The sequence below is a fragment of the Oculina patagonica genome, chromosome 4 (assembly GCF_052425735.1).
Source record: "Oculina patagonica isolate OP01 chromosome 4, crgOcupat, whole genome shotgun sequence".
Classification (NCBI taxonomy): domain Eukaryota; kingdom Metazoa; phylum Cnidaria; class Anthozoa; order Scleractinia; family Oculinidae; genus Oculina; species Oculina patagonica.
The window spans coordinates 37,385,214-37,413,083 of NC_135761.1; the positions used below are offsets into that span (position 1 = coordinate 37,385,214).

Sequence of the window (27,870 nt, forward strand, 5' to 3'; positions counted from 1 at the left end):
GAAAGCACGTGTGATAGCAATATGAAAACATATTTATTATGATTTGTAGAAGTTAGCTGTTTATTACATTTCACCGAAAAAAAGTTTATTAAAAAAGTTTCTTTGTACCAAGATAAACAGTAGAGTGCGGTCTGGTACATTGCAAAAGCAGAAAGTTTCAGCCGCAACAATGTGGAACAACTACCAGCAGCATAAACTCATGAGCTTTTAATGCAAACTTTTCCTAGATATACGTTGTTAACACATGAAATCCTTTGAGTGTAAACAAGCCCGAGCAGAGTTTCAGTTCAGTCTTGGTAACTTGACTTGATTATTTATAAACTCAATATTTTAAACTCAACAGCTGTGTGTTACCCGTACTAAAACAATTTTAAACACAGTACATGCTTTTTTAAAACAGTAAAACCCCAGTAGCTCGACTCTGAAGGGAAACGAAACAGTTTGAATTAGTGGGGTCTCAAGTAATTGGGTTCGATAGAATATTCACTTTGTCGAGTTAAAAATTGATGGTTTACTGATTTTTCATCACTTCAATATACATCAAAGTGCAATTTAAACTTATCTTGTCAGAAACTCTAACACGATAATAAATTATTATGATAACCGTGGAAAATGGCTGTCAAATATGTGATCTGTCCGTTGCTCTAATCAATGGGCATCAGTGGTGAATTCCAAGAATCAGAATTCGAGTTACCAGGTTAAATTTGACCCAAATCTTGATCAAGGGAAACAAAATTTAGTTTAAGTTAGCAGAATTTTTGAATTATTAGAGGTCGAGTTACCAGAAAAAAAATATGCGATCTTTCCATTTGCAGTGTGATTGTTCCAGGGTTTGTTTAGCTGTCTCCAATTGTTTTCAGTGTTTCCACCATTTTTGAGTTTCACTCAGTTATTTAGCGACCTCTGGGTGTTTATCCTTATTTCTGCATTTTTAGGTGGGAATCGCATTGTAAGCCTCAACATGTATTTTTGTTGTGGCCACTCTGATGACAATGTACACAAACTGAACCACGCCTCACAGTTTGAAGCAAATCATTTTCTCATCTCATTTGTGACAAATACTCTTTTGTGCTTGATGATTGCACTGCAAGCAAACTAACATTTTCCACAAGTTCCATCTTACATCACTTAAGTGGAGAATCCACAGCTGTTAGCTGTGTTTTTGTTGGTCCACTGGCAGTGTGCTTCGGCTGTAGTTTCCCCCGTCTTTGTTACGTGCCTTAGCATAGAATAGCCTTAAATTGGCATCCAATTCTGATTTCCTTTTAAAAATAAAAAATAAAAATAAATGAATGGGGCTTTTCAGGGCCAATGTAAACTAACTCTGAAACAAATATTGTAAATGAACGTAACATGGTTAAGAATCCCAACTGGCAGGAGGCAGACTTGTTGGCTGTTTACAAGCGTAGCAGAGGAGTTGAGTTCGGGGCTACCGAAAATAACACCAGCTAGTGGTCGGATTTCAAGTTCGGCGCTCTAACCACTCGGCCACGCTGCCTCCTTTTCACAGCAATATCGCCATTAATTCCTCTTGCCAAAGCCCATACTGAATGAAAAAAGTTTAATTCAAATGCCTGGGGTGTTGCCTGGGAGGGGGATGTTGGACTTTCGATTTGACTGGTGTATTTGGTTATTTTACATTATAATATTTCCTTTTTTTAGCAATCAGGTTAATTTATTATCTGAACTCAACATATGGAGTATCCTCAGGCAAGTGAGCCGAAAAAAAAAAAAAAAATGAGTCAAGTAACAAATGACATTTGACATACCAGTGATGACAAAATAATATAACAGAGAATCAACAATCACCTGAGTGTAGTCATGGCCATTTCGATGTCTCCTCCTCCGTTCATTTATGACATCAAGGATATGTTGCCTTATGCTTGCTTTGTCAAAGCCTGCAGGCTCATAGGAACATTTAGGAACAATCTCGGCCACCAAATTTTCGAGTTCTTCTTTAGCGGCCGGATCTTTCTTGAAGTTAGGCATTTCATTTCCAGGCCAGTTTGCAATCGCTGCTTCTGACACAGCTTTTCTCCTGGTAGATGAATTGGTAAAGAACAAAGAAGTCCATTTAAAATTGTACTTTCTACAACTACTAAAGAACAAGAAATCTTCAATCATTTGGACAGGAAGGTAACATTGGATTCATATTTATTCAAGAGCTGCAAAGCAGTCAATCCTTTATGTCACACGAAACCTATTGCGATTAAAGAACGGTCGACTGATCGAACATTCAAAACAGGGATTGATGAGTGTTTGGAGTTATAGGGAATGGTAAAATTAGTGTGAGTTATTTTTACGACAGTGTGCATGATATGTACTAATTAAAAAATCAGCAATTAACCTGAATCTATTAGGCCTTACTTTGCTTTGTAGACTCGTTGGTCCAATGGTGACAATGATTTTACTTCTAGTACAGTAGGTTTCTTGCTGCGCCTGTACGCAGCCACTGGAACTTCGTCCACTGAACAAACTACGTCTTTCAGAAGTAGTTGGTCCCCAACTGTAGCTAATCCACATGCTTCATACTGAGCTCTCGAACCCTCTCTGGCGAGAAGTTTTAACGCCTTGCCATACTGGGCATTAGGTACATTGTATCTGAAGCTGACAGCTGACGCCTTTTTATACTGGGCATTAGGTACATTGTATCTGAAGCTGACATCTAAGATTCAAGCAATAAATCAGATGTTTATGGCATGATTTTAGACATATGTCTGCATTAAGAACATTGTCGTAAGTAGTGTTAAATGCTGCGTAGTAAACTAACCTTGGCTAGCCAGTGTTACTACTCAGTGTGGCACTTTCAGGGTCTGTTTGAGTGCTAGCTGCCTAAAAAGTGAAAAGAAGTTGGATTATGGTTGGCTGTAACTGATTTTTAAATGGTTGTTAAATAGTGCTAGGGGAAATTCATATAAAGTTTCAGAGAGAGGCAAACCCTAGAGATTGATGTGAGGGATCGTCTTGTTCATCTGTTAGTACAATGTTCATAAAAATGGAATTGAATTTGCCTTTATATATCCTACGTTGTTTATCAAAATTGACTTGATAGAAGGTTTTTCTTAGTATAACAATACTCTTTGGTAAAACCTGTTAGATGGATAAAACTAAACTATCATTGTTGTCATCTTGTTTCATTGCTAAAGTGGATTTCTTGCTACAATCTACAGCAGCATTTTTTGGCTTAAGTGTGCAACAAGGAAAAATCAAGATGCATAGTGATATTTGGCCATGAAGCTGATATTTTCAATGCCATTTGAAATCGCATAACTTGGTCAGGTGTGATTTTTAGATTATTTCAGTGTAATGTTTAATTTAAAATCTGTTTAATTCATTGACTCATCTGCTGTTTTCTCTGTAACAGTTTATAACAGTATCTAGAAAAGAAATAAAAAACGTGCCCGAGTGCATTGTTGAGTTATATAAGAACGCGGGAATTTTTAAGAACACGAGAGAAGTGCATAGAGTAGCACGAGGCGCAGCCAAGTGCTTCTCACACTTCTCGAGTGTCTTTAAAATTATCAACAATGCACGAGGAGATTGTTCTCAACAATGCACGAGGAGCAAGTTTTTTTTTATTTCTTTTATGAAATGTAAACAGCCACACTCTAATAACGACAATTAAACGAAAAAACAATTTCGAATTTCAATTCATCAACACGAAATTTCTCCTTACATTGTACGTGCTTTTTTCTATGGCTTAAATGCTGAATGAAAAGTAAAACGGTTCCTTTTGTGGCAAGAAACAAACGTTTTTTTACATCAAAAACGATTCTGAAGAAGTTATTGAAGGTAAAAGAACCTTGAGAAACCTGAAGCAGTTCACTGATTTTTGCGTTCAGGGGACTAAAAATTAATTTGAACAGGACCGACGGTGCAAGAATTAAACATGCCACCAAGCATTTCGCTGTGAATGGCCGTGGTGGACTTTCGGTTGTGTGTTTCGACCACTGTGCCTGGCACTGCTGTTTGGAGCTCACTATCAGGATTATCAGTTCGTGAAGACTTCTTCTTGTAATGCACTGGACAAAACATCGCTGCATTTTCTGAGCTGGGTAGACGACGGGCAGGAATTGTAGTGCTGGAGACTGTTCGGGTTTCTGTGGCACGAAATAATCGCTGTCGCCCGAACACAGTGGTTTGTGTAAACTTTGGAAAGCCTGGCTGCTGCACTTATTTCTTTCATCATGTTTCCGAGAGGGTTGACACCAAATGGACGGTTTTTATACCATACGTGGTGTGTGATGGCGGATTCCTTCCAGTCGTGCCGAGGTTGCTGAAAAAGAGCTTCGCATTTCGGATTTAGCTTGGAGATGTACAAGCTCAGGGCTCGATAGCCATCGGTCTCACTCTATGTTTCATACATACGAGCCATCTTCTCAAAGCTGGAATGGTCTTGAAGTCCACCACGGTGGTTTTTGCTGGTCTCGTCGTGGGTCATAGTGCCTGCCTTGCTCATCCACTGCAAACTCAAAACTTGTCGGCTTCAAACTTCTCTGCCCCTCTCGACCTCTCCTACACCAGTACAGGACACCATGAAACCACATGTTTCTCAGCAAAGACCGTGGATTTGTACAGCGCAAATTAGGACCAGCTTTCAATTTCTTCAAGTTCGTAATAGGGATGGCTTCTTTGTGCTGCACATTTTCCTTCCCTTTGCAGTTTCAGGCTCTTAATTTTGGCATTCAGCATACGGTTGGAACTTGAAAATGCAGCCGAATTCAGCTTCAAACTTCTCTTGTAAGGTGGGTTGTTCAAATGCTTCTCTATTGCATTTCTGAACGAAATTAGAGACGATTTACTGTACTCTTCTCCTTTTTGCTCCGTGCTTCTGTATAAAACTGTGCCAAGCTGTCGTCAAGTTGTTTGTCGTTCATCTCCTCTAGTTTTGGCAGCACAGAGACTTTTTGTGCACTCCATTCTGAGATAGTTTTAACTGGGTCTTTAACTAATTTGTATTTCGAAGTGCAATGTTGCTTTTCTGTTGACAAAAATGTAAACAAGCTTAAGTGTAAACTCTCTTATGGAACGCTGTAATATGCTTTTGTTCGTAATTTTTATATTTCTGTATTAAACTGGTTTTACGTTTTTAGTGTTTGGGATGTATATGCAGTCCATGTTCACTTCAACTTATATTTATTGTGAGTTTCCTTACCTTTGAAAGCGTTAACAGACCAATTTGTCTTGCTCTTCGTGCTTTTGCTTGCGTTTCCATCAAAAGCCGGTTTCTTTTCACTTCAGTTAGTTCTGCAAACCGTTTCTTTTTTTCAACAGGTGCCTCACTTTGAGACTCTTCAACACTGTCACTTTTGTTGGTATTCAGGAATTCCAACCCAAGCTCAACCGTGGAAATTGTTCAGCCATAATGGCAGACAGGCTGGTTGTCAAATTTTTTCCTGGCAAAAAAATCCATGACGTAGCTTGCATGTATATGTTGAGTTATAACACATGTGCGTGACGTAGGCAGACTGCTTTATGGAGTTATAATAAACTCAAATGGACCAATCATAGAGCTGGGAATAACTGGAGCATTTTATAATGACTTATAGAAGGAACGAAAATGTATACACTTAGGCCCGGGTCGCACTAGAGCGAATTTTGTCTGTGTAAGTCATAAATATGTCAACACGTAGCGTAAAATAAGTGCGACCCCAAGTTTCAAAATCTTGCCATTTTTTTGCGGATCGCCAAATATACGCCAATCTTCAAAGAAGCCGAAGTCCTGCCTCGGAGGCTTCCAAATTTTGGCAAAACAGACAATTTTGTTTTTCTAACCATTAAACTGTCATATTACCCAAAACATGTTTGGATAAAATTACGTTTAGTTTGTCGCTTCTAGTTTGGCAAGCACAATCAATGGCGGGACAAAATAGCTTTTTACCCGGTCCATCTGGCACTTTCTACAGTTATTTAACGTCAAATTAGGAATGTGAGCGGGGCTTCTATCCAAACCTCTATGAACCGTACCCTGGGTCTAGTTCTGGTTACTGGCAGCACGAACAGATGGCGTTTGCGAAAGAATCCTCCGTCGGCGCAAGGATGGAACAATCTCCTCCGATCGCAAATAAAGAAGCCATCAAAAGTAGGGCAACCGGTAACTCAAAAGAAAAAAAGAAGTACGAAACAAGCCGTGAAAATAATCATATGGCGAAGATCAATATTTGCACAATTTGCGCGCAAGCTGCTTTGTTGTATGTGTCGTGTGACGAGCGCTTATTAGATGGGTTTGTGATTGACGTATGTGACAATCAACAAAGTTTTGGTTAAAAGATTTAGGTTTGATGCGACCTCCGCCAAAATTTGGAACTTGCAAAATTTTGGCCAATTTTTTCCTCACCAAAATTTGGAAAAGATTTGATTTTGCTCTAGTGCGACCCGGACCTTACCTCTTTCCAGTGTTTGTGGTGTTCCTTGACTTTCTTATATATGTGTCAAAAGCGTTGTTAAAATGACTTGCGATTTTTATATGCTTACTTGACAACTGCAACATTACTAATAGTAAACTATTATTTCATATTGTTTTTGTATACTGTATTTTCTTAATGAAATGCTGGGAACTCGTCTGGCGTTTATTTCAAAGTTGCCTTGGTGAACCCAGCGTTTATTGGAAGTTGGTGTGACAGTGAGCACTAACAAGAAAGAAAGACTGTGTGTTAGTCATGACAACACAAACACGAACAGCCTGAAGCCTGGGCTGCATGCCAAAACCCTTCAAGACACCAACCCCCTTTTTTTTTTAAAAAAAGTTAGCAATTTTGACCGTGCGTTTATAAGAGACCGGGGGTCCAGTGTTTAAATGAGAAAATAGGGTTTTAGAAAATTGAAATATGTTGCATGTAGTCTTCTTCACTTAAATTTGTATATAACTATTAAATATTTGACGCAATTGGACTTGAAGCAAATGATGGGTTTACCTTTTGCAGGTTTTGGAGGCACATAGCATGGCGTCTACTTCTGATGTAGTCTAGAGTACATCAAGCTGTTAAAAAATGTGATTGTCATTTAATGGTTGAATGAACTTGTAGTGTTATATTAGGTACTATCAGATACGGTAGGTGTACTAAGAGCAGAATTGAACTTCAGTTCTGTATCGCAATTTGTATTCATTAGGATTGTGTGCTTCCAGAAAATATCCATACCCTCCAGGGAAGGGATTTGCCCTATGACCCCCCACCCCTCTGGAAATTCCAATTTAGCTTCATACATTGCTTTAAAGTTTTGAGTCTTTGTGAGCCCCCCTCTCCTCCCCGGAATTTCCAATCCCTTTTGTGAGGGGAGTATGGATATTTTCTGGATCGACACATTATTTAATAGAAACATAGTATTTTTAAAAGAAATTAATAATATTGAAAGTATTTACCAAAAAGTTTCTTACCATATTCCCTGGCCATAGTGGCTCCATTGATGTAAATATGTTGATGATGTTTTTACAGTGGTTTGATGCCCACAAGTAATCTTGTTCCATGACATCATCTAAAAAAATAAGCGTTGTGATATAATTGTAGGTGTTACTTGTAGTAAGCTATAGAGATTATGGCATCTACTGGTAGTCAACATATAAAGAATGGTATTAATTAGAACTAAGATAATTTTGCATATTCTATTATGACACCTAGTGAGTGTATTCCTTTCATGATTTTTATCAGTTTTAAGGTTGCTACTGTGTGCTTAAGTTAATGGGATACGGGATACTGGGACCCCCCCCCCTAATGGGGCCTAAGGTTTCTGCTGGCAAATGTCTGTAGTGTAGTGCTGGTGCAATATGGGGGATTGTAGTGAAGTTTCACTTCCTTCTCATAGCCTGTTACATCATTGCACAAATTTGCTTACAGCCTGGATGAAATTTTTATCTTTACTCTTAAGTTTCAAAATAATGCCATTACACACCTCCTTTACTTTATTTTGTTAAGATTGTCAATGTTGTGGCAAGCAGCAAAGTCAATACTTGGGCTTATATCTGCAGTTGAATCAAAGGGGCAATCTTCTGAGCAAAAGCCCTTATCATCACAGGCAACTCCATTTTTGACTGCTCAACGGTGGCGTTTTGATGGAGACTTGCATAGAATGACATTGGTTGGGTATTGCGTTCCCCCAATGCCAATACTTCAAAATACTGCCTACCAGTTGTTGATTTTAAAGTAACCATATTTCGGTAATGCAACTGGTATTTCTTTATTGTAGCAGCTTGGTGTTTGCATAGCTTTCCTTGTATGCCTGTTGGGCATTCCCTAACCCCCCAGACTTATGTCAACACTAAAGAAAACAGTTTTCTTTGATGTGCTCTTGACAGTGTAGAAAACTTTGCTTGGGTCAGCAGGTGTAATGTTTGCTGCTCGCAAATTGCTCACCCCCATGCCCTTGAACGGAAGAGCTATATTGCTGTCTAGTTGTAAGTGTGCAGCATCACAGATGGGATCAAGGAAAAAAACTTAAATGAAGGGAAACAAAACTATTAATTGTGAGATGGAAAAACCACCAAAATAGAAAATGTAAAAAGGTTTGTTAGACCAAGCAAAACGAAATAAAAAAAAGTAGTACCAAGTCTCTCGTAGCTCAGTTGGTTAGAGCGCCCAACCGGTATCTGGGAGGCCATGGGTTCGATTCCCGTCGGGGACTCAGATTTTTTCTTTGTCCCACGCTCGTGTCATGTTGAATAATTTCTTCACTAGTACCTACTTTGTTATAACAGGACAATATTCAATAAAACCATGAACGAAACTTTATGTTAATTTCACTCCACAACAAACATTAATATCAAAATGAAATCTACCATGAAATTAGTCAACTTAACGTTGTATTCGAACTGATGGTAACAATGATAAGAATGGCACACCCTGAAACTTAGACCTTTGCCATTTAATGTGTTATTATGAAAGCTGATGTTGTCAAATGCTGTTGCCAGGGAGAAGTCTTAACTAAAGCAAGAACGTGCTTATTAAAAGTGTCATTGACAACTGAACTATCAACTCATCTGAAAAAAAAAAACTAAGCTTTTCATATTTGAAAGAAATCTCATTTTTAGTCTGCCTCTAATTTTTGACAGTTTCTTTAAGAGCATCAACAAAGTGCATCAATATCAAACCAGACTGGCAAGTAAGATTTCATACTATCTGCCAAAAGCAAGGACTAATTACGGCACATTTGACATTCGTTTTTTCGGTGCTAAAGCTTGGAATGCCATTGATGACTCACTTAAATCTAAGAGCCGTGCTTGTTTCAAAAATCTCTTTAAAAAATGATTATCTCCAACTACTAACTGGTACATTGATAGAGAAGAATATTATTCTACATGACACGAGCGTGGGACAAAGAAAAAACCTGAGTCCCCGACAGGAATCGAACCCATGGCCTCCCAGAATACCGGTTGGTCGCTCTAACCAACTGAGCTACGTGAGACTCGCTGTGAGCTGGGCCATTTACTAGGTTGATATGTGACACGCGTCCTGCATACTGCTAGGATCAGCAATGTCGAAATCATCAAATTTGTAGTAAATAATAAAGATGGTAGATTTTAAGCTCGGTGATAAATAGTGAAGAATATTATTCTACATGACACGAGCGTGGGACAAAGAAAAAATCTGAGTCCCCGACGGGAATCGAACCCATGGCCTCCCAGAATACCGGTTGGGCGCTCTAACCAACTGAGCTACGCGAGACTCGCTGTGAGCTAGGCCATTTACTAGGTTGATATGTGACACGCGTCCTGCATACTGCTAGGATCAGCAATGTCGAAATCATCAAATTTGTAGTAAATAATAAAGATGGTAGATTTTAAGCTCGGTGATAAATAGTGAAGAATATTATTCTACATGACACGAGCGTGGGACAAAGAAAAAATGATGATGATGTACTTTATTTTTCATTTTTGTGTGTGTACATACACGTTTCTTTTTTTGTTCTCTGTCTGTGTGTGTGTGAATGGAAATCGTGTCCCGTTTTTTATACTCTTTTCCGCTTGGCCCAGCCACTAAGCTCGATTAGCCTTAACTATTTCTAAGTGACTGTGCTCTTTTTACCGAATGGTAATGAGGTGTAGTGATGATTCGCGAACTTGAAGTGACGTGTTTCCGTCACTCCATTCTGATATTAAACCGCAATTAATTCATGCATTAACGTGCTGACAGAAAGGTTGTTTAAAACGCCATTCAGCACATGTCAATCAAAAACAAATTATCCTATAACCTCATTCCGCAGGGTCTCTCTCTTTCAGGGAACAAGGTTGAATTTTTACAAAACAAATCGAAAGAGGTTCAATTACACTTATCCTCTGGTGATAAAAGAGAATAGAATTCGCTCTACGAAGCCGTAGAGCATACTCTATCAATGACCCATTCACCTAAGAAAACATTCAAACGCAAACGAAGTGAGATTGTGACATAACTGATAGCAGCTATAAGCTACATCAGCTACATGCAGTTACCGCGTCTTTATTGTAAACACAACATTCGTGCTGCACGATTTTGTTTCGCGTCACATTATCTTCGTGTCACGTCATCCGTTTTTCATCTTTTTGAGTCGTGCAGAAACGCGCATCTTTCTCAAGTTTTATTCGCTGCTCAAAATAACGCTATACGTGCTGACAGAAAAGTAAACATATCCACAAAACAAATTTACCTAATGCTAAATGGATCAAAGGTAACACTTTTGTGATGAAATAGAATTCGCGCTACGAAGCCTGAGAGTACGAACCATCAATGACACAATTCCCATGGAAAAATAAAACATTCAAAGGCACATTATTGAACGCTTATTTGAAGAAAAAAAAACTATCAATGACCCATTCACGCAAGAAAACATTGAAAGGCAAATTAAGTGAAATTGTGACATTACTGATAGCAGCTGTGAGTTACACGTAGTTACGGTTAAAAAATTATTACGCTCGCCATAAATAAATAAATAAATAAATAAATCAACTTTGTTTTACGAGGGTTGCACATAACAGTCTTTCGACTGACAAACCTGTGGCCCTCGGATTCCCGATCGAATTGGAATTTAGAGGTGTTGATTTTTGTGGAGGGAGGAAAACCGGAGAACCCGGAGAAAAACCCTCGGAGCAAGGACGAGAACCAACAACAAACTCAACCCACATATGGCGCCGGGTCCGGGAATCGAACCCAGGTCACATTGGTGGGAGGCGAGCGCTCTCACCACTGCGCCATCCCTGCTCCCGCCATGTGACGTGTTGTAGTTAACACCACATCCACAGCTTGAATCCACAGCACGTTTCTGTTTCGCGTGACGTCACCTCGTGTCACGTCATCTGTTTTTCATCTTTTTGAGTCGAGCAGAAACACGAACTGCTCGGGCGTATCTTTCTCTCGAATTTTATCCGCTGCTCAAAAATAACGCTATACGTGCTGACAAAAAAGTATAGATATTCACAAAACAAATTTACTTAACGCTAAAAAGGATCAAAGGTAATACACTAACCGGTAAATATTTTTGTGGTGAAAACTGAATAGCGCTACGAAACCTGAGAGCACGAACCATCAATGACGCAACTCATGTGGAAAAATAAAACATTCAAACGCAAATAAAATGAGATTGAATTACTTTATTGGACACTTATTTAGAAAAAAATGCGAAGGTCGGCACTTCATCGAATTACCAAATTACCATGAGGTTGCTCGAAGAGCCTTTGATTTTATTGTTAATTTTTCTTTTTGCATGTATTTACTCTTCTGGGCACGAAATAAAACGTTGTTGTTGTAAAAAGGTTGATTCTTTTCTGGATTAGACGAGAGAATTAAGGACAACAATAAAACAACCATAGAGTAAGCAACAAAGGAACTTGTGTCCATTCCATGGGCATACAAGCAAGATTGACTGAACTACAAAATTATATTTGAAAACGTGTTCTCTATTCTCTAGATCTAAAGAAAACCTCTCATGCCAGTACGTCAAATTCTTTTTCAATGTGGCATTTATGTGCTTCTTTACTTTAAGCAACTTCCTGTCGGACTCTAAGATGATGAAGTCAGCTTTGCTTTACACTCTGAATTCCTCAAAGCAATGCGTGCAGCACCATGCACCATGCACCATGCACCAATCGATATTCACTTGTGAATGCTATTATGTCATTTGGAGGATCGGTGAATGAGTTTTGGCATGAAATCATAATTTGTGGGGCGCGCCTTTGCTATGACATGTAACACAGTTTATCACAGTTTATTTACTATTTCTTTTATATTGTTTTTCATGATGGGGTCTGGCCCTCAATCTCTGTATAAGCCTTGATCACTCTGTCTGATTAGGTCCCTATTGAAGATGACCTTTAACTTAGCATTTTGCCCTTACATTTTATTACTTTCAATAATAACAAATATTGTCAGTACTTTAATCTTTTAACGTCATTTGTAGGTGAGGACAGTGAATCAGAACATGCAACTCATGTGATACAGTTTGTTTTCCTGAGTGATGGTGGCTTTAGGTTCCCTATTGCACAATGGTCATCAGCAAACTGCACTCCCAGCGATCTATACCATCTGTTCTGGGAGGGTGTCCTGAAGATGTTAGAAATTGGATTTGAGTAAGTGAATCAGTTATCTCTATACATTCCAATTCATACAGAAACAGTTAACGGTAAAAAATGTGTCTGCATACAGAAAGTTGTTTTTATCAGGGGGGTCACTTGTGTCAGTTTTTGCTTGGTACACTGCTGCTTCAGTGCCCACACCCCTTTATAGTCTATTTCTAATGTTCTTTTGTTCGGGGGGGGGGGGGGTTTGTACTGTAAAGATATTCCAAGTGTGCTGAAGCTAACTTTTATTCTATCTAACAGTGTATCTATTAAACGAGTACAGATCAGTACAAGCACACGTGTATGATTCTGTCCAGTCCTCACGCGCATGCGCAAAACCTGATATGTTTACATCTCCACCCTGAAAACTTTGCCGGGTGAAAGAAACTAACTTGGCCTATAAATTGGAACCTAAACAACACAAGTATTGTTCAAACTAAATCCAACGCAACAAAGTTCTCAGACGGCTAAGCTGAGTTGTTCTGGTTAACAAAGTTTAAAGGTCCAGCCTTAATGGCTTCTTTACAACGCGACCACTTCTGGTTGTCAAATGCTGGTCGGGACTTCCCTCAGCAGCTGTAGCTGGTTTCTGGGGTGTCTGTGGTAATCCTAGTGACGGGACTTGGTGGGATGTAGATGTAGGTGCACTGGACTGTGGTGGGTTGTCTTGGTTAGAGAGCAGTTGCCCTTCAAAGCTTGCTGGTACTTGGCCTGACGGTTTTAGCTGTATTCTGTTGCGCCTTAGTTCAGAACCACTGTTTGTCTTTACAATGTAGGATCTTGGGTGGTTCGTTTCCTCTTTCACTTGCGCGGGAGTCCAGGTCTTGGTTTTTGGTTGAAACACCGATACCGGTTGGCCTGGTACTAGCTTTTGTAGCTCACGTGTGGACTTGCCATCATGCTGCAGTTTCTGAACATCTTGGCGGTGCTGCAGCTGATCTTGGTGGCATTCTTTTGCTTGCGACCGTTGGAGTTGTCCACTGCTGGGTAGTTGTGTGCGATATTCTCTATTGTTCAGCAACTTGGCTGGTGATGGTAAGTTGCTGTCAACAGGCGTGGCCCGGTATGATAAGAGTGCAAGATATGGGTCTTGCCCTGCAGCCTCGGACTTCCTTAGAAGGTTCTTTACGGTTTGTACCATCCTTTCTATAAATCCATTGCTCTTTGGATACACTGGTGAGCTAGTAATGTGATTGATACCCCATTGGTCACAGAACGCTGCAAATTCCCTGCTGCTGTATTGAGGGCCATTGTCAGATACCAGGGTTTCTGGTATGCTGTGTTCTGCAAAGATTGATTTGAGGTGGTTAATTATTGCAGCAGATGTCGTGGAGCTCAACTTTCTAATTATGGGGTATTTGCTGTAATAGTCTGCGACTATTAAGTATTCGGCACCTAGATAGTCGAACAGATCACATCCAAGCTTCTGCCATGGATAACTGGGTACATTGTGTGGATGCAATGCTTCTTTTGGTTGCTGTTTGGAAAATTGTGCGCATGTCAGACAGTTCTCTGTCATCTCTTTAATGTCTCTTGATATGCCTGGCCAAAACAGGCTGTCCCTTGCTCTCAGGAGACATTTCTCCGTTCCCATATGTCCTTGGTGTATGATTTGTAACATCTGTGGGCGTAGCTTACTGGGAATTACGAGTTTGTGTCCCTTAAGAATGAGGCCATTTTCAACACTCAGGTCCTCTCTGAAGTTCCAGAACTCTTTCAGGTCTTGTGGGCATTCATTTGGATATTCTGGCCATCCATGATGCACGACATCTTTTGGGTGACTGAGTACAACGTCTTGATCAGTGCACTCTGGTATTTCATCTAGTTTGGCAGGGCTGGCTGGCAGTGTTCGAGAGATCGTATCCAGTTCCACCACGGGGACTTCATTGTCTGCTACAGGGGGCTCCATGTGGCTAATCCTGGAAAGGGCATCTGCTATCACGTTGCTTTTTCCTTGAATGTACCTGATCTCCACGTTGTATTTGGACATTTTAAGTAGAAGCCTCTGAAGACGTGGTGAAGTGCTTGATATGCTCTTCTTCCAGATACTTTCGAGTGGCTTGTGGTCGGTTTCAATGACCACCTTCTTACCAAACACGTAATAGCTTTTCAAGCGACCAACAAGTAGCAAGTAACTCTCGCTCTATGTTACTGTATCGAGACTCAGTTTCAGTAAGCGATCGACTGGCATAGCATACTGGTTTTCCTTCTTGCATCAAGACACATCAAGGCCTTTAAGACTCGCATCAGACTGGATAAGGTTTTCCTTTTCGGGGTCGTAATAGGCTAGGACTGGTACTTCAGTGATTGCTTGTTTGAGGTTCTGAAATGACCTTTGGTGTTCCGGTTGCCACAAGAATGGTACATCTTTTTTCATCAGCTGTCGCACAGGTTCTGACACTTGGGTAGAATGGGTGAGAACCTATTCAGGTAGTTAATCATGCCCAAAAAGCACTGCAGCTCTGTAAGGTTCTTCGGGGAAGGCATGTCACGGATTGCTTTTATTTTGGTTTCGCCAGGGCGGATCCTGTCGGGGGTCCATGTCATTGTGAGCCCGAAGAAGGACGCTTCCTTCACTTTAAACTGGAATTTGTCTGCGTTAAATCTCACATTGTTCTCTCTTGATGTGTCAAGGACAGTTAGTATGTGCTGATCATGATGTGCTTCGCCTGTACCATAGACAAATGTGTCATCTGCGATACCGCTGAGCCCTTCCAGTCTGCCAAAGAACATATCCATTTTTTCTTGAAACACATCTCCACTGCAGGTAAGGCCAAATGGAAGCCTTGTCCATCTATGCTTTCCCCATGGGGTGTTAAAGGTGCACAGCCTACTGCTCTCCTCATCAAGAGCAACTTGCCAAACTCCGCTGTGTGCATCAAGGATACTGAAGTGGGTAGAGCCACTGACTTTTGGTATCACATCATCTATGGTTCTCACATAATAGGGGTTGCGTTTGATTGCCTTATTGAGATCCCGAGGGTCCAAGCACAGACGGATCGACCCGTTGGGTTTTATGGTAATCACAGTGGAGTTCACCCAAGGGGTATACTCATTTTGGACCTCAACCAGAATTCCGGATTCTTTTAACTGGTCTAGCTCTTCTATGTAGGCTCGCTGTAGTTGTACTGGAACCTGCCTTGGGGCATGCTGTACTGGGGGAATGTCAGGGTTAGTTTCGATGTGGTATGGGGGTCCTGGGAAGCGGCCAATTCCTGTAAAGACATCCTGATACTCTTTCAACAGATAGTCTTTTGTCAGTGGGAAGGGGTGTTGCTTGCCTCTGATGTCAAATAGTTTAACAGTATGTACATTGGGCATTTGCTTTTCACTTTGGACAACATTCTGGGTAGTTGCATTTGTGCTGGCTGTGACTGGCCAGTTGAGCTTTAGGAGGTTTAGATCTTGTGCAGACATGTTACCAATTATGGCAGGACCATCAACGTCAACAACTTCTGCTTGGATGACTCTGGGGTTGGGATTGTTAGGACCCTACACATATATTTGGCAAGATCCAAGATTTGGGATCTCTACTCCACCATAAGCAGTTAACTTCACTGTAGGTTGTTGTAAGCTTAGTGTCTCAGGGCTTAGTTGCTGGTATAGGGACTTAGGTATAATGTTTGTTTCAGCCCCTGAGTCTATCTTACAAAGTGCATTCATTTGTTTTCCTTCTGGCTTCAATGCCAAGGAGACTTCTAGCAGAGCGTTCTCTCTACAGGATACAACATTTACATTCATGGCCAGAGGTGTTGCTTCAATTGGGCCCAGGAACACATAATCACCTAACAAGAGCTCTTAGAGCTTACAGCTGCGCTTGTCTCTTGTGCACTTTAGGGGAGCCATGTGGGGGGAACAAAAAAATGCACCCCCCCCCCCCTTAACCCCTTTACCTGCGTCAAACAATGTTGCGACTGACAAACAAGATGGTAACAAAACACCTTGCGTGAAATTTCATGGTTGACTAGTTCCATCCGAGATTAAATAGTTTTCTTATATGCTAATGGTGGTCAAATTTAATTCCCACGATCCTGATCCGTGAAACAAAAAGAATATTTTAAATCAGCATTCAACACCGGCACATTCCAGGACACAAACGTAATGTAAATAAATGTAAATTCTTGCCGGCTAAAGCGTATTTTTTAAAGTGTGAAATTATAGTATTTTCTTCGATTCAAACTCTTCAAAATACTTCACACTGAATTTTTTAAGTAAAGACCAAAGGATTCGCAAAGATTTCAAAGGTGGCTGGATAGCTTTGAAAAATTACGTGACTCGAGGTCTAGCCGATCGAAAGTGAAACTTGTCATGTCAGCACATTCTTTTACACCAACGTAATTGTATTTATTCACAGATTCTGTCCCGCTGAATTATATTTCTCTTTGAAAGCGTGGAAATTTATCATTTTCTATGAGTTAAACGCTTCAAAATCGAATAATTCACACTTAACAGTCTTTGTAAAGACAAAAAAAGAGAAAAAGATCAGAGAATACGCAAAGTTGTCAAAGTTTAAGAGTTGTCATGTCAGCTAGCACATTCTTTGACAAGAACGTAATGGCATTTGGAATTTCCCTAGCCTGCCGAATGACGTAAGCGTTACAAGTCAGAGCATGTTTGTGAAGGGAATTTTTCTTTATATCTCTATAATCCTTTCAATGGCACAGCCAAAAAAAGATTACGCTTAAGAGAGAAATACTTCACAATATATTTGTTAAATAAAGACCAAAGGATTCGCTTTACATTACGTGACTCGATGTCTACCCGATCGAAAGAAACTTTTTGTAGTACCAGCAACCTAGGGCAACTTTTGCCTTCCTTGGCAACTTTTGAGCAACAAATTGATATAAAACCGATCCAAACCATAAAAAGGTGGTATCATTTCGTAGGATTTTATTAAAACTGGTTTTATCAAAACTGATTTTATTAAAACTAAGGATATACAATAAAATGGCAATAAAATAACACTTGCTTTACGCCCGCGAAATCTGGACAGCGGTTTTCTATTTAAATCCAGCGGTTACTCGCAGCAACATAGAGCCTGCCGCCGGCCATCTTGGTATTTAAAGTGCGAGTAATAGACGCTGGGGCAACTCTTACTAAACCTGCAAGCGCTTTAATTTCTAAAAAACGCAAAATTCACTCTGGAGAGCAAGCAACTTTTCTACATTTTGGTGGCAACTTTTTGATATTTGAGCAACTTTAGAGCAACGTTTGGGTATATTGTGAAGCAACTTTTCCTGAATTTACCGGCACAATCTATTCATGCCTACTCACAAAGGAGGGGAGGGGTCATGGAGACCCCAGCCCTCCTCCCCCTTGCTATGTCCTTGGTTTTTCTTTCGTGGCTTCGGCCGCTGCCTAATAGTATTGGGGGGGGGGGTTTTGGGGGTATTTTTTTCGGTGGGGGGGGGGGGGGGGGGGGCGGCCCAAGCTTAATGAAATGACCGCTGGTCAAGGGGAACGAGGGTGCAAAATTTCAGGATAGAACTAGAAGTTTGACGGAAAATGGAAACTTAGTTTAGTGATTGAATACAGAACGTGAATACAGAAGAATTAGTACATTCCGGCATTTGTGATGTGATGGAATTTTTTTCATTCATAACAAAAATACAGGCGAACAATGTAAAGGGAAGAACTTTTTTTAATAGCAATGTCAAGCTTACGTATACGGCTACTAGCTGTATGGATCTAAAACGTGGAGGACAGGCAAGGACAAAGAAAGTAGAGGCGACCTTTATCAAAACTTGTCTATGAACAATCCTATACGTCGGGTACGTTGGGCAAATACCATCACCAACAACGATCTGTGGTAAAAACCGAACTAGACGCCTGGAGAAATTGGAATTTCGAAGAACTTTCATCGAGGCGGGAATGGTATGGATATTTTCTGTAACCAAAATGAATATGCTTACATGTATAAAGGTCATCTAACGGGAGCAATTAGTTTTTGTTTTGAAGAATATGACAATGATTTGGGTGTTATATATATGTTTTGTTGTTAGGTTCAAAAGGATTGAGATGATGGACGTGTTGCTACTGGACTTCATCATTATGGGAAAGAGAATATATTCTATGCAGATTTGGCTCTGAAGATTTGCTCAGGATGCTCTGGGTAATTTGACTGTATTACTGAGGGAAACAAAGAGTGCACGAGTAGAGGAAAGTTTTGGAATAGTAAATTTTGACAAGCGTAAATGTGGTGCAAAAGGAAGTCAGAATGCAGAATCAAGTTGCAACAAAAGACTGGTTTTGTGACAGTGAGATACCGATTTTTAAATTGAGACAAGTGAGATTGTGCATTTTCTGGCAGGGCCCCCAGATTATACATAGAAGACAACTGATGATGAAAATGAAACGTAAGATTTATTTATTGCATTTTTTTAATGTAATTAAATTTTGATTTAAGGTTATGTGTCAGTCAAATCAAAGGTTTAACTCCCCCCCCCCCTCTTGGCAGTGATACCCCAGGCATTTGACGCGTTTGCCATCCCTGGGTAAGTGAACATGGGTTGATAGATCATGGTGGAGGATGAAATAAGGTATGAAATGGCGAGTTTAAGGCCTTTAAAAGAAAAGATTGTCACTGTGTGACAACTTGGATAAAAAGTGAAGGGTTACAAAGGCTTTTTCCTGTATTTTAGAGTTGTGTGCGTGAATTAATTCTTGGAAAAAAGGAATTTTTAATGATCTGAAATGGATCTATGGTGGGGCATTTGAATGGCTTTTTGGCTCTGGGGAACACAAATTTGAACACAAATTTTTCAAAAATTAAAATGCCTGGGGTGTTGCCTTGGGGAAGGGGATGTTGAACTTTTGATTTGAGTGGTGTATAAGGTTATTTTACATTATATTTTACATTATTATTTTTAATTTTTAGCAATTAGGTTAATTTATTATCTGAACTCAACATTTGGTGTATCCTCAGGTATCAAGTATCAGGCAGTTTAAGTGAGCTGAAAAAAAAAAGAAATGAGTGAAGTAACAAATGACATTTTGTAGTATTTATATATGTTTTATAAAAAAAAACTTTGAAGAATTTTAATAGGACCATATCTTTTTATACTGGGCATTAGGTACATTGTATTTGAAGCTGACATCTAAGATTCAAGCAATAAATGAGATGTTTATGGCATGATTTTAGACATGTGTCTGCATTAAGTACAGTGTTGTAAGTGACATTATATGCTGCGTAGTAAACTAACCTTGGCTAGCCAGTGTGACTACTCAGTGTCAGTGTCACTTTCTGGGTGTGTGGTAGCTGCCTAAAAAGTGAAAAGAAGTTGGATTATGGTTGGCTGTAACTGATTTTTAAATGGTTGTTAAATAGTGCTCAGGGAAATTCATATAAATTTTCAAAAAGAGGCATTCGAACGTACGTGGGACCAAAAAAAATTGAAGTTTTAATTGATAGATTTTTTCATTTTTACGCAAAACATAGATAATTGTCAAGAAAAGTGATCCGTTTAAAAAAATGTGGGGGTCACCGACCATCTAAGAGAGTTAATTGCAAAGTTCAAACAACGACTACCAGCCCTATATGTGCTTAGAAAATGTCTTCAGTGCGCACACTCGTGCATGGCGTGGCGTGACATTGCGACATGAATTACGTGCGCAGTTAGGATGCGCATAAACAATTAGCGCGAACGTCCTTAAGTGTGCAACAAGGAAAAAATCAATATGCATAGTGATGTCTGGCCATGAAAGTGATGTTTTCAATGTCATTTGAAATTGCATGGCGTGGTCAGGCGTGACTTGTAGATAATTTCAGTGTAATGTTAAGTTTAACATGTGTTTAATTCATTGATTCATCTGCTGTTTTCTCTGTGACAGTTTATAATAGTATTTAGTGACTGAAAGAAGGAACAAAAATGTATACATTTACCAGGTGTTCCCAGTATTTATGATGCTTCTTTATCTTCTGATAAAGCTTAGCCACATACTATAAAATAGATAGAATATATAAGTCAAAAGCGTTGTTAAAATGACTTGTGATTTTTATATGCTTACTTGACAACTGCAACATTACTAATAGTAAACTATTATTTCATATTGTTTTTGTATACTGTATTTTCTTAATGAAATGCTGGGAACTCGTCTGGCGTTTATTTCAAAGTTGCCTTGGTGAACCCAGCGTTTATTGGAAGTTGGTGTGACAGTGAGCACTAACAAGAAAGAAAGACTGTGTGTTAGTCATGACAACACAAATACGAACATCCATTCAAGTTATGTTACTCCCGGCATTTTCTTTGAACATTTATTAAAACTATCAAAGTGGCATACTGTACTAGTAAGTGTTCATAGTAGCGTACTATTTACTTGTTAGCTTGACTGCAAATAAATGTCAGGATGCCGATAGAACACCGCCGGCTTTAATTTAAAAATTAGCAATTTTGACCAAGTGTTTATAGGAGTCCGGGGGTCCAGCGTTTAAATGAGAAAATATGGTATTAGAAAATTGAAATATGTTGCATGTAGTCTTCTTCATTTAAATTTGTATGTAACTATTTAATATTTAAGGCAATTGAACTTAAGGCTGGGGTTTACCTTTTTGCAGGTTTTTGTTGCACACATCATGCCGTTCACTTGCGGTGAAGTCTAGAGTATAAACACATTAAGCTGTTAAAAAATGTGATTGTCATTTAATGGTTTAATGGACTTGTAGTGTTATATTAGGTACTATCAGATACGGTAGGTGTACTAAGAGCAGAATTGAACTTCAGTTCTGTATGGCAATTTGTATTTATTAGGATTGTGTGCTTCCAGAAAATATCCATACCCTCCAGGGAAGGGATTTGCCCTATGACCCCCCCCCCCACCCCTCTGGAAATTCCAATTTAGCTTCATACATTGCTTTAAAGTTTTGGGTCTTTGTGAGCCCCCTCCTCCCCGGAATTTCCAATCCCTTCTGTGAGGGGAGCATGGATATTTTCTGGATCAACACATTATTTAATAGAAACATAGTATTTTTAAAGAAATTAATAATATTGAAAGTATTTATCAAAAAGTTTCTTACCATATTCCCGGGCCACAGGTGTAAATATGTTGATGATGTTTTTACAGTGGTTTGATGCCCACAAGTAATCTTGTTCCATGACATCATCAAAAAAAAAATAGGCGTTGTGATATAATTGTAGGTGTTACTTGTAGTAAGCTATAGAGATTATGGCATCTACTGGAGTAACATATAAAGAAGATTAAAAACGATAATTTTGCATATTCTATTATGACACCTAGTGAGTGTAGTCCTTTCATGATTTTTATCAGTATTAAAGTTGCTACTGTGTGTTAAGGTGTTGGATAAGGGAAAAATTTTTTTTTTTTTTTTTTTTTAAAAAAATATGTCGTACTGCCAAAATACAGTCTCTAGGGTCCCCCCAAATGATAGCACCTTTTCCACTTTATATGCATTCCTAAGCTAGGAACTTGCTAGTTGGCTTAGCTAGCCTGCCTGTAGTCACGATGTGTATCTTTTCACACGCTCCAGCAACCACAATTGATCCATCTTTCACACCAGGTTTCTGGATAACACTTCGTGGGGTAGCTATCAAATTCGCGGCTTTTCCAAACATCGCTTCAAGGATGGCGGTGGGTGTTTCCTCTTGGAACTGGTTAGCACAGAAGACGACCACCACAAACCGCATAATATCAAATCCAGGCTTTAATATAATTATTCGATCTAAGAGAGATACATTTAACGTCGTGATTAGAACAAACATAACCTTATACTTGATTTCGTAACAGAAAACTCCACAGCAAACTTAATCAACCCGATCGAAACTTACTTCTGTGGCGGGTCGTTAACATCAGTTGTACTTCACTTCACAGGTTAGCTTTCCGATTAGCTTTCCTTACAAATTCTCAGTCCTGGTTAGCGCATTTAACAGTGACGACAAAACAAACGTCGTTCTTACTTCAACATCCGATTTTACTGAACTGAACTGAAATATGTTTTTATAACCTATTGTGTAACACTTTGAATAAATGTCTAGATCAAATGTCAATCAAGATTTTCAATCATAAAGTAATCAAGTAAATGTCTGTCAATAGGAGACAACGCCTATTTGATCAACGAAACATTCTCTCCGCCCCGATAAGGGGTGTCTAGTTGAACTCAGTCTAACAGTCTTTAGTCATATCCCTCTGCAGGGTAGATCACTGCTATCTTGGTGACTGGTCGATTGTACTCCCCGGCTGATGTTTTCACTTTGACGTTGCGCACACAACCGTCCGTTCCAGGATGAACTTCAAGTACTCTGCCGATACTCCAGTTACCGCGGACAGCATTGTTATCAGCCATGACTATGACATCATCGACTCGTACATTACGGCGCTCTGCGTGCCATCTCTTCCTCGGAACGAGTGTCGGGAAGACGTCTCTGGCCCAGCGTTTCCAGAACGAGTCCACAATCCGTTGAATGAACTCTACCCTGTGCCATGGATTCTTCGTCTCCTTAAACGGTCCCTGTGGTACTGTCGATGAAGCTCGCCCTAGCAGCATGTCGTTTGGGCACAGGTACGCACCGTCATCCAGGTCGTTAGGAATGTGACCGATCGGGCGTTGGTTAACGAGGTTACCGACTTCCATCAGACAGGTGTATAACTCAAACGGCGTTAACACTTGGTCACCGATGGCAGCTTTCAGCGCTTTCTTGCACGTCTTGACGAGAAACTCAACACAGCCATTCTGATGCGGAGCTGCAGGTGTTACAAACTTCCATTGGATTCCCTTTTCTGCACAAAACGTCTTCAGCTCGTCAACATCCCAACCTTCGATCATCTCTCGTAATTCTCTCTCTGCTCCAACCATCTGTGACCCATTGTCACTCATCAGGAGCGCTGGACGACCTCGAATGGAGAAAAATTTCCTTAAGACTTGCATGAACTCCATCGTAGACAAGTCCACGGCTAACTCCAGGTGGACTGCTCGAGTGATCAGGCAGGTAAATATTACGCCATAGTGCTTCATCTGCTTGTTTCTTCCAATCTTGACATTGTAAGGTCCGAAGTAGTCGCATGAAGTATAGTAGAATGGCGGGGTATGCAGAGCCAGACGTAGATCGGGCAGGTCAGCCATCAGTTGCTCCTCGGTCTTATGCGCCATTTCTCTGCAGAAAACACAACGGGATTTCACCGATTTGCTCAGCTTGTTGGCCTTCAGGATCCAGTACTGCTGTCTTATCTTGGCGGTTGTAGTAACCACTCCTGGATGGCCGAATTGATGCATGTGTCGCGTTATCAAGAGTGATATCCAGTGTGTACTCGGGAGCAGGGCGGGGTGTTTCATTTCGTAGGACACAATCGCTTTGTCCAGTCTTCCTCCAACCCTTATGATTCTCTTGTCGTCAGTGAAGGGACTCAGTGTCTTGAACTCGCCCTTTGCCATGCGATCATGTAGGCTTTTCTGTGCATCTTTAATCCAGAACATTTCTGCTTGCAGGAGTTCCTCGGGGGTTAACGAACCCTGGCGCCCCTCTTGGGCGTGTTTCCTGAGACGTATTTTCTCGGTCAGTCTCCTTATACGCGCTGTGACTCTAATCAGTCTCCTCCAGCTGGAAAATGCTTGAGGGTCAATCGGATTTTCAGCTATCTTCACCTGACAAACCGCTTCTGCTCGCCGGCGCTCCATGTGCTCTTCTGGGGGTGCCTGCACTGCGTCTGGCTGTGGCCAGAGTTCTTCCGGAAGTCGTAGAAACTCTGGTCCTTCACTCCATCTCCCCGTCAAATCCTGAACGCTGATTCCTCTGGATAGGTCGTCAGCCACGTTTACCTCACCAGGAATATGCCTCCACTGACTTGGTTCGGAATTACTTTGAATCTCTCCAATTCTTGCAGATACGAACGGCTTGAAGGCGCGTGAAGGACTCTTTATCCAAGCCAGGGTGATAGTGCTGTCTGTGAAAAAGTGGACGGACTTGAACTGTATCCTAGACTCCTCCCGTATTGTCTTGGCGAGTCGGGAGGCGAGTACCGCTGCTTGCAGCTCGAGGCGCGGGACGGTCAGCTGTTTGAGGGGGGCCACTCGTGACTTGGCAGCTATTAGTTTAACTTCATAAGTGCTGTCTGGATTCTTCTTCCTGATGTATGCGCAACACCCAAAAGCTTCGGTGAATCTGAGAAGACGCACAGAAGTGGCGGCTCCACGGCTCAGGTTGTTAGAAGACACCTTGCAAATGTAACATTGCCAAGCTCTTGCATTTCATCCAGGAGTTGCACCCACTTTGTCTTCACCTGTAGCGGTAACTCATCGTCCCAGTCGAAACCCATTCGCCAGAGCTCTTGCATTCCAATCTTGGCGCGGATGGTGAGCGCAGCTGCTAATCCGATGGGGTCGTAAATCTTCGCTATGTTCCTTAGCAACATTCTCTTTGTTAGCTTGATTTCCTCCATTCTTTGATGATCTGTTGCGAGAGCTTCAGGAGGTCTGAACGGACTTTCAGGGAGATGGTGTCTGTCGCACTATTTCATGCTGTTCCTAATACACTATCTTCTTCTCCAGAACTCGTTGTATGGAACACCTTCATTTCTTCTTCGCTTGATTCCTCGCTAACGGGTGTCGATGGTTTGTTTGATTTCCAGTTTTTCACACTGAAACCTCCCTTCCTTAAGATCTTGTCTAAGTCTTCAGCTACCTTTCGAGTTTCTTGTACTGTGTCCTCTGAGTGGCAAATGTCATCCATGTATACGTCTTCCTTCAGCACCTTCGCTGCCTCAGGATATAACTCCTCGCCTTCCTCTGCAGTTTTCCTCAACGCAATTTGAGCCATCGCCGGTGCGGGTTTATCTCCAAATGTCAAAACCGTTTTGACATAGACATCTGGCGGTCTTTCAGTTTCCATGTTTCGCCATAGATAGCGATGAACGTGTTGATCTGGCACTTCCGGTATTAAGACCCTGTGGTACATCTTGGACAAGTCTCCCATTAATGCACATTCTCTCTCCCTGAATCGCAGAATAACTCCAAACAAGTCATTCAACAAGTCCGGCCCTTTCATCCAGTAGTCATTGAGAACATGTCCTTGATAACTGGAAGAAGAATTGAAGACAATACGGATTGGGGTGCTTCGGTTTCCAGGGCGAACTATTTCATGGTGACTTATGTAATGCACGGGTCCCTGATAGCTTGTCCGTTCGTCCTCTGTGAGCTTCCTGGCGAACCCCATTTCACACATCTCATTCATCTGCTTGTTGTACGCGGTAGCGTGCTCAGGATTTTTCTTGAGTCGTCGCTCCGTAGCCTCCAGTCGTTTTGTTGCTACGGCCATGTTATCTGGAAGAAGCCTCGGGTTCTTTTTCCAGGGGTATGGGACTAGCCACTGGTCTCCAATTTTCTTACATGAACTGCTAATAATCTCAGCCTCCTCTCTCTCAATTTGACTTAACTTGTCCGCGTCGCAGATGCAGGGTTTCACTTCTACCCCCATGGCCTCGGTCTTCCAAAAATCGGTTAACTCCACTGGTGTTGCGTACGTCACGTGGTAGATTTGACTGGCTGCCTCGGTACCTGATGAATTGCCTCCAAATAGTACTCATCCTAGGGGTGTCTTTCTTGCTACCAGCTGTCCGGACTGCTTTGTTTCGCCTGTGTTTAACTGGGCGTGGTCGATGCCGATGAGCAGGTCAACCGGTCCCTTTCCGCGGCGAATCTTCTCGTTCTCTATACCGAGCTGCTCGACCATTGGCCGTATCTGCACTGGTGTTACATCGTCGCTGATGTGTGTAATTCCGATTGCCTTCACAGAGTACGTGTTACCACGGTCGGGAGTACAAACTGGTACCTTGTAAACTTTAGTCGTAATCGTTTCCTCATCTCCACCAACCTTTCTGATCGTTATGGAAGTGTCCCTTCCTTTCAAGGCTAGCGAGGCGGCGGTTTTCAGAACCAGTTCGAGTCTGACAAAAAATAAACCCAAAACACTCGGCTATAAGCCGAGACCCAGTTTTTCCTTCAAACTACAAAACAATCCACGTGTAGCAAATCAACATATTAAATTTTGTTAAATCACAACTACATGTATGCAATCGAAAAAACAACAAAAGAAATTACTAATAAATGGTGAATTTATTTAGATCTGTACATACGCGTGACAAAAAATTCACCTGAGTTTAGAATCCCATCTCAAACAATCACGCATTCTTCTGAAGAATTAGTGGTTATCGATCATCATACCAAAAGCTACTAGTTTTCAAACAACTAAATCTTCCGATGAAAGTTGTTGCTGAGGTAGAGACCGTTCAAAACAACTGCAAAGTTGCCAGAGAATACGGGATGAATACTGTTCAGTTCGTTGCAAAATATTTCACAAGTCGCCAGTGAGCAGATAAAGCGGATGAACTTTTAGATGTTATCAACACGAAACGCCATGCTGTTGTCGGTATTTGTCGAGTATTCTGAATTCAATCAAACTTTCGAAGTGGTTTCTTTTAGCAAAGAAGTCGTGGTATTAAAAGTTTGTAGTTTTGAACAAAAATATTACATCTAGCCAGTAGCCAGCCGCTATCTGATAGATCGTGTTACAATGTTTGCCAAGCGCGTGAGAACAGCCGCTTCTGATTGGTCAGTTTCTGACGTCGCCAAAGCAAGTCAAAACAATCGATTCTTTCTTTCTTCTCTTGAAGTGTCACGTTAGCGGTGATTCTGCATAAAACTTTTAAAAAGCTGAAGGAAAAGAAACAGTCTCAGGCAGAAATTTACTTGTGGAAGAGATTGCGAGGAAATTGTTCAATACATCCAAGATTTTGAATGATCTCGACCGCTCAAAAGACGATCACGCACGCCGACAAAATAATATTCCAGAGCGAGCCGATGGATGACCGCAGTTCCAGCCTACTAGTAAATAGCGAAGGAAAGACGAATGAAAACTTCATTCTAACTTTAAAAATGCTTCTAAGAAATAAAAATTTTTTTTAAAAATTTTTTTTAAATTTTTAAATCCTTTTTAAATGAAAGTAAATTAAAATTTTTTTTTTTTTTTTTTTTTTTTCTTTTTACAATATTTATATTTATATTTACTATTATTTATAAAAATATATTTAACGTTTCTTCACTAAACCAAATGGCTTTTTAGGAGCCGCCATTTAAATAAAAGGTAATGAACAAGAATTAATAACAAATGCTTGTTAATTTTCTTTATCGATGATCGCTCGGCCTATAGATGAAATATGTATACATCGACAGCACTGTATGTCAAATCGAGCCAAGCCAGCGAACTTGCTTAAAAACCTTTCGCAAATGCCACGTGAGTACCCTTTATATATGTTAGTTGCGTGCTTTATTCGCTTAATGATCAATACGTACCATTTTTACTTAAATTCGGCATGCATTTGTGGAGTCTGCACGTAGAAAAGCGAAC

The 27,870-nt window shown here is 40.6% G+C and overlaps 1 protein-coding gene and 1 long non-coding RNA gene across 3 annotated transcripts; both read right to left on the reverse strand.

Annotated features, from left to right (window-relative positions):
• Positions 1–23: 23 nt before the first annotated feature.
• LOC144650180 (uncharacterized) lies at positions 24–21,671 on the reverse strand. Of its 2 annotated transcripts, none has more exons than XR_013570032.1 (4): positions 21,065–21,671; positions 20,403–20,459; positions 19,723–19,782; positions 24–1,262 (listed from the first exon to the last, which is right to left on the reverse strand). It is a non-coding gene; the product is annotated as an uncharacterized LOC144650180 (long non-coding RNA). The 2 variants fall into 2 exon arrangements; XR_013570031.1 differs by lacking the exon at positions 24–1,262 and adding an exon at positions 18,574–19,473.
• Positions 21,672–22,646: 975 nt separating this feature from the next.
• On the reverse strand, positions 22,647–23,371 carry LOC144647862 (uncharacterized). Its single transcript, XM_078507557.1, has one exon. It carries the CDS (start codon positions 23,346–23,348, stop codon positions 22,647–22,649), a length of 702 nt encoding a protein of 233 aa, XP_078363683.1. The 5' UTR covers positions 23,349–23,371.
• Between the last annotated feature and the right edge of the window lie 4,499 nt (positions 23,372–27,870).